At 37.1% G+C, this 14,182-nt stretch overlaps 1 protein-coding gene across 1 annotated transcript in view; it reads right to left on the bottom strand.

Annotated features, from left to right (window-relative positions):
- Nucleotides 1–14,182, bottom strand: part of IPO11 (importin 11) — a 204,860-nt gene that overhangs the window by 117,357 nt on the left and 73,321 nt on the right. The window contains exons 17-19 of the mRNA XM_070357518.1: nt 1,834–1,867; nt 1,584–1,624; nt 252–368 (exon numbers count right to left, since the gene is read on the bottom strand). Coding sequence (XP_070213619.1) covers nt 252–368; nt 1,584–1,624; nt 1,834–1,867 — 192 coding nt within the window. The remainder of the gene's footprint in view (nt 1–251; nt 369–1,583; nt 1,625–1,833; nt 1,868–14,182) is intronic.

The raw sequence follows: 14,182 nt of genomic DNA, 5'->3' as shown, positions 1-14,182 counted from the left end.
ATTTTGCTTTCTAACAAACAACACTACATTGTTGATCCAATTTTTTATCTTTTCATTTTCTTAGGTCATTTTTTAAAAACGCCAAGTATAAAAGTCAATTTTGATACAGAACTGAAATCACAACCTAATAGAACCATTTTAATGAATGTTTTAACACTTAAACAATGTGTACAAAGCAAAGATGTTAACGAATTCTACATGTACTCTACACATTTCTCTAACATTTATTTTCATGTTTACGACAAAATTACCTGCACGTTGACTCTTTCAATCACACAAGAAAGGACATGTAAAACATGCATCTTTGTGTCACATTCTGTAACTTGCTGAAGTAACTGAAAGAGTAGTGTGAACATGGTTTCCAAATACTGTAAGTAAAAGAAAAAATAAAAGTTTGGTACAGAAATGTAAAAAACCTTCACGTAAAGACAGAAATAAGAAGTAAAATTAAGTCATAATAGCAAAGAAATAAAAGACAAATAGACAAAACCTTAGCATTACCTATACAACTTCAAATTGGTTAAGTTGTCAATATTTAGGACAGTGATCTTATTCTTTATTGCTGTTAAATGTGCCCATTTTCAAATTTAATTCATCCACAAATGTCCTCAGAGAAAAAGTGTGTTTGAAGTTTCTGTGTTTAAAGTTTATACAGCTAATTCAACTTTTAAAAGTCCTTTGTCACTTCTTTTCCAATACGCCTGTTGTTTTGCAAAGTCCACTCATTATAGCAAGAGGAACGCCATTACTGCACTCACATACCAGCTTTCTGATATAAATTTTTATAGACAAATACTTGTAATTATACGTGCAACAGAATGTTTCTGATTAGGAAATAGAAAACAAAAAACCTATGTCTGGCTTTTAACTTCTACATCGTGAAAATTATAGTAGAAATTAGCAAATCACAGGATGTCAGAGACAGAAACGTTTGCTCTTTCAGATATTTGATTCACTTTTAAACAGATTGGTAAAACATCTTTCTTTCATGAAAAGCATTAAGTGATTCTTCTATTAAAGAAACCTTTCTGCTCTCCAAGTGTACCCATTTATGACCCCATAAGAAATATAGGCAGATATTTTACCATAAAGTTTTCTTGTCTAGTCCTCTCAAGAAAAGCAAACACTAAGGCCCCAATCATACTGACATATTTAACAAGTGTTTACTGAGTGACAACTATGTGGAAACAAAACAGGTGCTGAGGGTTGAGTGAAGGGAAAGAAAAGAATAAGACTAGGTATTGTGCTTTTCAGGTAAGGACAGACATACATACACAGACAACAGAGGGGGATGACCTAGGATGCAGAGTAACAGACGGATATGAAATGAGATGTCTTACACTAGTGAGAACAGAAAGTGCAGCAGTCAACTCTAAAATGGATAACAAGATAATGAAACAAAACAAACAGAATTACTGAAACTAAAGTTACCAATAAAAGCAATCACTTCCAAAATAATCTAAATATACTTTTGAAAGCAGCTTTACTAAATAATAGATACACACAATTTCAGCTATAAAATAACACAATATTCAAAAGACATAAGCATAAATTTTTATAAAACCTGAAATAAATATTCTTACCGGCAGAAACTGATCTGTTCTAAACTCAAAATCATCAACAGGTGAAGAGCGGTTAAGGAATACTGAGAATACATGAAATTGAGAATATATGAAATATATCAGGATAAAATATATGTAAAAACCAAATATAACAAACCAATCAAAAATTACATTTTAAACTATGTCATAAATTATGTTTTAAAAATAATTAATTTTAAAGTATTGCTAAAATCCCTTGCAGTGAAGTATTCTTAGAATATTTAAAGGATATTTAATTTCAGAGTTGTAGCTGTTTCAATACGGACCTAAAAAGAAAGCATATTGTGAAATTTGAATCATTCTGGAATTAGTAAATATCATTAATAAGAATGAGAAAAAAATGTATCACATATCACTTTTCTATTCTTTTTGTTAATATTAAAGTTACAAGGTACATTAATATCTAGAAATAAAAAGATATTCTCCTTTGCAAGCAAGGGCTAAAAAGAAAAATTTTATCATTTCCCACCCTTCTCAGTTAACCATGATTTGCTTAATCCAGTCTGTACTCGAGGAAGAAAAATAATTTTCCATAAATCTGTAGAGACTGTGAGACTGAGAGAAAAGATTGTGAAGATGATGCCAGAGGGAAAGAGCAAGTTGAGAAGCAGAGAAGAGAAGCAGGAAAACAGGGCGGGCCTCGGGAAGCTGGAGGATGTTAAGTGAAGATGGAGCAGGGAGAAGAGAAGGAAGAAGGGGGAGGAGGAAAAGAACACAAACCGCCACTTGTAACCTCAATTACAGGAAGTTCTTGAAACAACCAAAAGATAAAGTCTGCCATTTTCTAAACCTCAAAGTTCACAAGAGCTTTGTACAAGCTCTTGACCTTGCCAAATCACATTTTTGTGTGTGTATCAGCATGTTACCTGGGAAAATCATATCATGACAGCATATTCTACATTTCCTTTCAGGTTTTACCTGTGACTCGGCCAGCTAAATGGCACAGGCTACTGCACTCCATTTCCACATCAAGTAACACAAACTCAAGCCATCATTAAATTCTACATGCTACTCTGCAAAATAATGTATCTAAAATTTTAATCTCCTCAACAAGAGCCTTTACTTTTTTAGATGCTGTTACTTTCCACACCTGTAATAGCAATTGGTTTTTCCTTTGCAGTCATTTTCTACAAAGAAACAGTTTTGATCATTTTACAGGAACTTCTGAGGACTTGAGGTGCTTACTAGTCATGTTCATCAAATTAGTTAACTACTCTAGATTCTAAGAACCTAGTGTGCAGGCGCTTTCTCATCTGCTTTTTCTTTTTTCATTGTTTCTAAAAGTAACATGAACATTTCTAGATTTTTAAATGATTTAACAAATGTGCTGATTATCCAATATACATAAAGCACTATGCCAAGTGTTCTACTCTGAAATGACCTAATGAAAACATGACATACTCATGCAATTAAAAACATTCAACAAGGAACTATTTCTCCCAAGCATTGTGTTGGGTGTTGTAGAAAGAGTTGAGGAAGACACACTCCTCTTCCTGGATCACAACCCTGTCTTGACGAAGGGGCTTGCCTAACACAGTGCAGCTGTGAGCCACGCCATGCAGGGTCACCCAAGACGGACAAGTCATAGTGAAGAGTTCTGACAAAACATGGTTTGCTGGAGAAAGGAATGGCAAACCACTCCACTATTCTTACCACAAGAACCTCATGAACAGTATGAAAAGGCAAAAAGATACGACACTACAAAATGAGTCCCCCAAGTCAGAAGGTGTCCAATATGCTACTGGGGAAAAGTGGAGGGCAATTATGAACAGCTCCAGAAAATATGAAGTGACAGGGCCAAAGCAGAAACAATGTTCAGTTGCGGATGTGTGATGATGCTGTAAAAAACAATACTGCATAGGAATCTGGAATGTCAGGTCCATGAGGCAAGGTAAATTTGGATATAAGCAGGAGATGGCAAGAGTGAACACTGACATCTTAGTCCATCAATCAGTGAAATAAATTAGTGAACTGAAATGGACGGGAATGGATGAACTTAATTCAGATGACCATTATATCCATTCCTGTGGGCAAGAATCCCTTGGAAGAAATGGAGCAGCCCTCAGAGTCAACAGAAGAGTCTGAAACGAAGTAACTGGGTGCAGTCTCAAAATGGACAGAATGATCTCAGTTGATATCCAAGGCAAGCCATTCAACGTCACAGTAATCCAAGCCTATGCCCCTACCACTGATGCCAAAGAAGGTGAAGTTAACCAGTTCTACAAAGACCTATGAGACCTTCTAGAACTAACACCAAAAAAAAAAAAAAATGTCCTTTTCATCACAGGAGTTTGAAATGCAAAAGCAGGAAGTCAAGAGATACCTGGACTACCATGCAAGTTTGGCCAAAATGAAGAGGGCAAAGGCTAACAGAATTCTACCAAGAGAATGAACTGGTCATAGAAAACACCTTTTTTCCAACAACACAAGAGACCACTCTATACATGGACATCACCAAATGGTCAATACTGAAATCAGACTGATTTATATTCTTTGCAGCCGAAGACAGAGAAGCTCTACACAGTCAGCAAAAACAAGACAGGGAGCTGACTGTGGCTCAAGTCATGAGCTCCTTATTGAAAATTCAGGCTTCAACTGAATACACTAGGAAAAACCACTCGGCCATTCAGGTATGACCTGTATCAAATCCCTTAAGATTATACAGTGGAGGTTACGAATAGATTCAAGGTGTTAGCTCTGGTAGACAGAGTGCCTGCAGAACTGTAGAAGGAGGCTTGTAACAATGTACAGAAGGCGGTGACCAAAACCATCCCCAAGAAAGAGACCCAAGAAGGCAAAATAGTTGTCTGAGGAGCTGAGGAAAGAAGATAAGCAAAAAGCAAGGGAGAAAGGGAAAGATACACCCAAGTGAACGCAGAGTTCCAGAGAACAGCGAGGAGAGACAAGAAGGCCTTCTTAAATGAACAGTGCAAAGAAGTAGAAGAAAACAAGAGACTGGGGAAGACCGGCGATCTCTTCAAAAAAACTGGAGACATCAAGGGAACATTTTATGCAAGGGTGGGCATGATAAAGGACAGAAATGGCAAGGACCTAACAGAAACAGTAGAGATTATGGTGGCAAGAATACACAGAACTATACAAAAAAGGTCTTAGTGACCCAGATAACTACGATGGTGTGGTCACTCACCTAGAGCCAGGCATTCTGGAGGGTGAAGTCAAATAAGCCTTAGGAAGCATTACTACAAACAAAGCTAGTAGAGATGGTGGAATTCCAGCTGAGCTATTTCAAATGCTAAAAGATGTTGCTGTTAAAGTACTGCACTCAATATGTCCGCTAATTTGTAAAACTCAGCAGGGGCCACAGACCTGGAAATGGTCAGTTTTCATTCCAGTCCCAAAGAAGGGTAATGCCAAAGAATGTTCAAACTACCACAGAATTGTGCTCATTTCACATGCTAGTAAGGTTATGCTCAAAATCCTTCAAACTAGGCTTCAGGAGTATGTGAACCAAGAACTTCCAGATGAACAAGCTGAGTTTAGAAAAGGCATAGGAACTAGAGATCAAGCTGCCAACATTCACTGGATTACAGAGGATGCAAGGGAATTCCAGAAAAACATCTACTCCTGCTTCATGACTATCCTAAAGCCTTTGATTGTATAGAGCACAACAAACTGTGGAACTTTCTTAAAGAGATGGGAGTACCAGACCACCTTACCTGTCTCCTGAGAAACCTGTATGCAGGTCAAGAAGCAACAGTTAGAACCAAATAGAGAACAACAGACTGGTTCAAAATTGGGAAAGGAGTATTAAGAAGCAGAGATATCACTCTGCTGACCAAAACACATACAGTCAAAGTTGTAGTTTTTCAGTAGTTACGTACGGATGTGAGAGTTGGACTATAAAGAAGGCTGAGTGCCAAAGAATTGATGCCTCTGAATTGTGGTGCTGCAGAAGACTTGAGAGTCCCTTGGACTGCAAGGCTGTATATTGCCACTCTGTTTACTTAACTTATATGCAGAGTACATCATGAGAAGTGCTGGGCTAGATGAATCACAGGCTAGAATTAAGAATGCCAGGAGAAATAATAACAAATTCAGATATGCAGATGATACCATTCTAATGGCAGAAAGCAAAGAGGAACTAAAGAGCCTTGCTTGATGAGAGTGAAAGGGGGAGGGGGAATGAAAAAGCTGGTGTAAAACTCAACATTCAAAAAATGAAGTTCATGGCATCTGGTCCCATCACTTCATGGGAAATAGAAGGGGTAAAAGTAGAAGCAATGACAGATTTTATTTTCTTGGACACCAAAATCACTGCTGATGGTGACTGCAGCCATGAAATTAAAAGATGTTTGCTCCTTGGAAGGAAAACTATGACAGGCCTAGATAACACACTAGGAAGCAAAGATGTCACTCTGCCGACAAAAGCCCATATAGTCAAAGCTATAGTTTTTCAGTACTCAAGTACAGATGTGAGAGTTGGACCATAAAGAAGGCTGAGCACTGAAGAATTGATGCTTCTGAACTGTGATGCTGCAGAGGATTTGAGAGTCCCCTGGACTGCAAGGAGATCAATCCAGTCAATCTGAAAGGAAATCAACCCTAAATATTCATTGGAAGGACTGATGCTAAAGCTCCAATATTTTGGCCACCTAATGTGAAAGGCCAACTCACTGGAAAAGACCCTGATGCTAGGAAAGACTGAAGGCAAAAGGAAAAGAGGGTGGCAGAGGATGACATGGTTAGACAGCATCACTGACTCAATGGACATGAATTTGAGCAAACTCTGGGAGACAGTGAAAGACAGGGAAGCCTGCTGTGCTGCAGAACATGGGGTTGCAAAGAGTGGGACACAACTAAGCAACTGAACAAGAACAATACACTTAGCTTGTTATCAAAAAACACCCAGATAATAAATAATTATTAATAAAAATGGCTAATATGAAGAGCTTAAGAACAGGATAATTCCCTTGAGAACATGAACTATTTCTAGATCTTCAAATTGTCGGTATTTAGTACATTGTGAGGCATACAACTGGCACTGTGGCAGTAATTTAATTCACAAACAACAGGACATGAAACATGCCCCACCCAAAGGAACTCAAACTGCCAGCAGCAACTTATCCTTAAATCTTCATTCATCTTCCTCCACAAAAGGACCAGAGATGCACGTTACCCACAACAATGACATTTACACACATAAGTATAGGAAAGAGATACCTGAATGAAAATTAAATGTGTTTTCCCTCCTAACAAAGAGAAGTCAGTGCAGTATTCCACACAGAGAAAAAGATAAAACGAGTCATGATGACTTGCCTGCACTTTAACTACAAGAATAGGAAGTCAGATCATAAAGGGGAAGAAAAGAACACACAGCTTTAAAAAAAAAAAAAAAAAAAGAGCACTTAAAATGACAAACACAAATAAAAACAAAATTAGCTCTCCCTGAGCTATAGAAGAAATAGGAAGCACTTATTGCATAGGGACAATGAATTTTGCAGCAATTCACAAGTTATGGGAGGAGAAAGTCAGAACCTGAATTTCTAGATTGAAGAGTAGGGGAATCAGATAGAAGATGGGCAGAAGAGAGTCTAAGACAATTTCTAACACACAGATCAATAAATAAATGCAAGAAAATGAAACAAAACAAACAAAATTTTCCCTTAACCAGACTCTAAACATGAATTTTCACACACAAGACATAGACCTCTGAGGGAGAGAACCAGATCCAGACTGTGAACTCAGCCTGAGTCTACCCTACACCTTCATCTAAGACATGAAAAAACTTCTAAAAAGATAACAAACTAATTCCATACGGGAGCAAACAAGAGCCACCAAGCCATCAGAATCATTGGAAGGATTCCAGAGAAGCACGACAGCAACAGAGAAATGAACAAGGAACCACAAGTTAACACTGCTTCCAAAGAAGACTGGTTGCCACATAAAGGCAAGAGTAACTAGACACTGCCATGAGCAGCATGAGAACAAGCCTTCACGTTAACTGTCACGGTGGTTGAGCTGAGGTCCAGGCTTGGAGGAACCTAGTGCTTGACCCCTACCACAGCCTGCCCACAGCAGTGCAGGGAATTTCACACACTAACGCAGTGAGCAAGGTGCTGGGACCCAAAGAAATGGCAGTGTCTCAGGGACTTAAACCATCAGGAAAATGTAAGACAGACATGAGAGAATAATTTTGAAATAGATTCTATTTCTCTGCTGAAGAGAAACAGAGTAATAACTTTATAATCTTTTATCCTTATCTCAACTGTTTCATTAAATATTTTCTATTTTTCTGACCCCATGCTAGGCATAAGAGATACATTAATATGAATAATATTATCCTACTCACTGGCTCTTTTACTACTTGGTACTACTACGGTACTGTTTTTATTCTATTCTGCAATAAAGTCAAGATCACTGAATTACAATATTTTAATGTATTTATTCTGAAACATGCATGTAAATAAGTTTCCTAAAAGGATTAAAAAAAAAAAAAAAACCTTCCATTTACTCATTTCAAGAAAAAATTTCTAAAGCTCATTTTCATGCAATATGGATACCAGACATATCAATACAAAGCCAAAACAGACTACAAGAAACTAGTTACTAGATTAAGGCTGCCTTTCCTCCTAGTTTTAGAGTGTCCTAGGAATTTATGGCTCAAACAGATTTTTTTCTTTTTATGTTTTCTTTGGAAATTATATTTGTTGAATATAAGTTAATTCAGAATTCATTTTGTGAAAACACAGACTAACACAAAGTTTACAACAGTGCTTTGAGACACGGAGGAGGGACAAGTGGAAAAAACTCCGTAATAGTGTTTTTGAGACATGAAGGATGGACATGTGGGAAAACAAAATCAAAACTATAAGACAGAAAGTCTGATAGAATTGGGAGACCCATAAAAGACACAAAAGTGAAAATATAGGAGAGTTTTAATGCACCTTGTTAAAAACTACCTCTGCCCACATCCCAGCTGCAACTCCCCGCGCATTCAGGATCTGCTGAGGTCATGTGCATGCCAAAGTGCCTTCTTAAACTCCATCTAGAAAATTCATTATTGCCACGCTGGCAGTCAATCTGCCCATGTGGATGGCCTTTTCTTTGCTTGACAGACAATAACCCCAAAACACCCATCCCCAAACTACAAATCTCCTGGTTGTACCACAATGTACATTATATACTGCCTCTTATAAGAGTCAAAGTGAAAAGTGAAAGTGAAGTCGCAGAGTCATGTCAGACTCTTTGTGACCCCATGGACTGTACCTTCCTGGCTCCTCCGTCCATGGGATTTTCCAGGCAAGAATACTGGAGTGGGTTGCCATTTGCTTCTCCAGGAGATCTTCCCAATCCAGGGATTGAACCTGGGTCTCCTACATTGTAGGCAGACGCTTTACCATCTGAGCCACCAGGGCAGTCCAAGAGTACACTAACGCTAATTTTCAAGCAACGCCTGCTTGTTTTATTGAACACTGCATAAATAACCTAAGTAAAAATGAGTCTTTAAAATTACTTATAATTTCCAAAATTGAAAGACATTAATGGGTCAGAAACCTTACAACTAAAGCAGCCCTGTATGCAAATCAAATATTCTGGTTAGAGAATCATCTAGAGTCCTAGGAAACAAAACTTGCTCTCATCAAAGATTTAGCCATTCTATTTATACTGTGGTAATAACATTCTAAAATCTGAAACTTGCCATAAATAAGCAGTGTATCTACTACGTAACATGTTCTAAGAGGAATGGAAGAAAACATGCAGAAGATACTTTTTAAATGGATTTTTCAATAAACATTGGAGCACTGTTATCCTTATTTAAAAAGTAATAAAAATGGAACCTTACTTGATATCATGTTGATAAATAAATCCCAGATGGAATAAAGAAGCAAGTATGAAGAAAACCAACTTTTTAAACAAGAAACAAAAACAACAAAACAGAAAGAAGAAATCAATAAATCTGATTACACTAAAATTAAAAAACTCTGCTCAACAAAAAGACAACAGAATGAGCACAGAAAGATACAGGTGGGAGAAAAGAAAGATAGAGATTTCACTGCATTTGTAATGTTTTATTTCTTACATACTTGAAATATTACAATGGAAATATGGAAAACCAGGTAGCTCTAATCTTAGTCACTGAATTTTTCTCTTTACTTGATATAATTCTTAACTTTTAAAAAGTAAAAAAACTAAAAGCATCTGCTTTTTAAAGATGAGTCAGGAATAAACTCAGAAGTACAAATTAATAGAAAAAAATGAACTTAGGAAAGAATGACATTTAAAGGTTTATATATAAACTTTACATGCTTCATTTGAGAGACCAAAACATTTTTCAAGTCCTTAATGATGAGAACAGCAGCAAAATTCGAGACAATTAAAAACTGGCATTTAAAAAAAAAAAAAAAAAAGTACAAATTTTCAAAGTAGCATTAGCATTATCTTAAACCTAATCAAAATTCTCAACATTACAAAAATGTTTCCAAATATTGCAGTAACATCAATGATTACCGATTATCCCTAGACCAAGTTTTAATTACAAAATACTGATGAAAAGTTGTAATACTATTTCAAATAAACCAAACGATTTTCACTCAACTTGCATTATAATCCCCTGGATCAAACAACATCATCGTGCGACTCACAGGGATAGAGACTTACTCCACACAGTAGTTTCCCATATTATAAAATTTTAAAGAATCCGGAGTTTGAGGTTTTTCAGCATAAGCTCCCTGTGCTCCTTGCTTGCAAGGCCCTCCAATAAACCTTCCTTGCTCATAAAAAAAAATTTTTTTAACAGTCCTATTTCCTCTTCTATTTGCCATGAAGTAATAGGACCAGATGCCATGATCTTAGTTTTCTGAATGTTGAGTTTTAAGCCAGCTTTTTCACTCTCCTCTTTTCACTTTCATCAAGAGGTTCTTAAGTTCTTCTTCACTTTCCGCCATAAGGGTGATGTCATCTGCATATCTGAGATTATTGATATTTCTCCCAGCAATCTTGATTCCAGTTTGTGCTTAATCCAGCCCAGCATTTTGCATGATGTACTCTGCATATAAGTTAAATAAGCAGGGTGATAATATATAGCCTTGACGTACTCCTTTCCCAATTTTGAACCAGTCTGTTGTTCCATGTCCGCTTCTAATTGTTGCTTCTTGACCTGTATATAGATTTCTCAGGAGGCAGGTCAGGTGGTCTGGTACTCCCATCTCTTTAAGCACTTTCCACAGTTTGTTGTGATCCACACAGTCAAAAGGTTTTAGCATAGTCAATAAAGCAGAAGTAGATGCTTTTCTGGAATTCTCTTGCTTTCTCAACGATCCAATGAATGTTGGCAATTTAATCTCTGGTTCCTCTGCCTTTTCTAAAACCAGTTTGAACATCTGGAAGTTCAGGTTTCAAGTGCTGTGAAGCCTGGTTTGGAGAATTTTGAGCATTACTTTACTAGTGTGTGAGATGAGTGCAATTGTGCAGTAGTTTGAACATTCTTTGGCATTGCCTTTCTTTGGGATTAGAATGAAAACTGACCTTTTCCAGTCCTGTGCACTGCTGAGTTTTCCAAATTTGCTGGCATATTGAGTGCAGCACTTTGACAGCATCATCTTTTAGGATTTGAAATAGCTCAACTGGAATTCTGTCACCTCCACTTGCTTTGTTCATAGTGATGCTTCCTAAGGTCCACTTGACTTCACATTCCAGGATGTCTGGCTTGCTCTTTGGAAGAAAAGCTATGACCAACCTAGACAGCATATTAAAAAGCAGAGATATTACTTTGCCAACAAAGGTCCGTCTAGTCAAAGTTATGGTTTTTCCAGTAGTCATGTATGGATGTGAGAGTTGGACTATAAAGAAAGCTGAACGTGAAAGAATTGATGCTTTTGAACTGTGGTGTTGGAGAAGACCCTTGAAAGTCCCTTGGACTGCAAGGAGATCCAACCAGTCAATCCTAAAGGAAATCATATTCACTGGAAGGACTGATGCTGAAGCTGAATACTTCAGCCACCTGATGCAAAGAACTGACTCACTGGAAAAGACCGTGATGCTGGGAAAGATTGAAGGCAGGAAAAGAAGGGGACAACAGAGGATGAGATGGTTGGATGGCAACACCAGCTCGATGGACATGAGTTTGAGTAAGCTCTGGGAGTTAGTGATGGACAGGGAAGCCTGGCATGCTGCAGTCCATGGGGTTGCAAAGAGTCGGACACAACTGAGCAACTGAACTGACTGACTGAACTGATACCAACTGGAGAAACTGGTTTTCCCAGCTGCTGTACTATTTCTATTCTGCCATAGCCAGCCTTGTAATAACATGTCTATAAGACTAGGAAGCCACACAGACAACTACAATTATATGTATCCCATCTATGTAACAGCAGCAATCAAGCAAGAGAATATGGACTCTGAAAGCCAAAGAAGATTTAGATTCATGAGAATCTATGTGCTTTGTGTGTGTGTATATGTGTAAATGTGTACATACACCCACAAAGTATGTGGGCTTGCCTGGTGGATCAGATGGTAAAAAATTCGCCTGCGATACAGGAGACCTGGGTTCGATCCCTCAGTACGGAAGATCCCCTGGAGAAGGGAATGGCTACCCACTGCAGTATTCTTGCCTGGAGAATTCCATGGACAGAGGAGCCTGGCGGGACACAGTCCATGGGGTTGCAAAGCAACTGAGCGACTAGCACTTTCACTTTTTTCATACATGTGCTGCTGCTGCTGCTGCTGTGTCCCTTCAGTCGTGTCCGACTCTGTGCAACCCCATAGACGGCAGCCCACCAGGCCTCTCGTCCCTGGGATTCTCCAGGCAAGAACACTGGAGTGGGTTGCCATTTCCTTCTCCAATGCATGAAAGTGAAAAGTGAAAGTGAAGTCGCTCAGTCGTGTCCGACTCTTAGTGATCCCATGGACTGTAGCCCACCAGGCTCCTCCGTCCATGGGATTCTCCAGGCAAGAGTACTGGAGTGGGCTGCCATTGCCTTCATATGTGTATATACATACAAATGCAGTTGTATGCATGTTTGTACATATATGTCTGAACATTTGCACATTGCTGCATGTCTCTATGTATATGGTATCTTCCTACATTTCATTAGCCAGCATTTCTCACAAGTTGAAATTAGAACAGTAAACCTTACATACTACTGATCTTAAAAGTACTTACAAGAAAAAGGAGGGGGGTAAACTATGCAATGTTAACTTAGTGCCTTACAAAACACTGTTTTCTCAAGAAGTTATAACAAATGAGACATAGCCACCAAAAGACGTACAGCAAAGGGGCAAAAGCTGTATCTGCAACAGCATTTCCTCAAAGTGCATTCCTTGGATATTAATGTATTTGTTATCTTAGATAGTCACAACACAATCAATGTACATTTTTAATGTTCTGATTGATGCTACAGGAAAGAGGATTATTTGAATATGTAGTTCAGTGTTTTCCAAACTTAACTTGTCATGAAACCCTTTTGCCCAATAATGTTTGTTAATGGGATAGAATTAATGTTCCACTTTTAAAGTGCTGACCAAAATGACTCATTTTTCTCTTCATTTCTTTCCCAGAAGACTCATTAAAGAAAGAAAAAAAAAATCCAAATAATTTCTCTTTTCCAAAGAAAATTTACCTGAAATTTATATCTTTTGTAACACTTTCACATAAAGCATTTAATGTGTTCTCTCTGACACCACTGACAGAATAGCAAATAATATTTCCAAGAAGGAAAACAAAACTTAAAATCTTATAAATGCTTTATTCTAAATAAATAGAATTTATTCTATTTACAAAAGTAAATTAATTCCAGCAAACAGTATTCTTAGGAAAAGCTTAGATATTATCAATAAACTTCTAAGAATTTAAACAGGATAAAATAAAACTAGATTCCCTTGTTTAAGCAGGGGTTCCTTAAACTATTTAATAATTATAGAATGATATTTAGAGTAAGTTCTCAATTATTTATACAAAGTAAGTAACATTTAAGCAGAAAATCAAAAGATCAGTTCTATTTGCTTTTAGAATGCATCATGCTTCTGCAATTATGATGTTTTCTTAATTTTGTAATTTCCCTAATTATGTTTTCTTTTGTTGAACACTAAAAATAGTTTATATTATCATGTACACATGTGAAAATGAGAAAAATGACCCAAACCTTTGCTGGAAGACAGAGTAATCAGGTAGGTTTAAAAAAATTTTTTAAGGTGGAATACTGAGAAATGATTAAATATGATCTTATCATAATTTGGGGGGTAAAAATCATTTAATTTTACCTACAAATAATTTGAAACTCGGAAAAAGACAACCAGATTCACTTTTTAAAGACTATGCTGGAGTCAAATCTAAGTACAAGACAAAGTACAATAAGTCATGAATATATTCTCACTGAGGTATAAAATAAAGCACTGAGGGAAAACCTCTTTTAAAAAAAAAAAAGCTCTTTGAGTAATCAACATAAAATAAAGCAACAAACCTACTAAAGTGGAACAAAGCAATGAAGAAGTCATTATCAAGTTTTCAGTAACACAAAATCAAGAATATTATGTGAAATGCTACACATGAAGAAAAAGTCCTAAAAGAAACAATTTCAAAGTCTAAAACAAAACTAAAAAAAAAAACTTCTCAAAACTGAGAG

This window comes from Bos mutus, chromosome 20, assembly GCF_027580195.1.
Source record: "Bos mutus isolate GX-2022 chromosome 20, NWIPB_WYAK_1.1, whole genome shotgun sequence".
NCBI classification, from domain to species: domain Eukaryota; kingdom Metazoa; phylum Chordata; class Mammalia; order Artiodactyla; family Bovidae; genus Bos; species Bos mutus.
The sequence above is the reverse complement of the archived record's forward strand: the minus strand, read 5'-3'. Positions and strand labels throughout refer to the sequence as shown.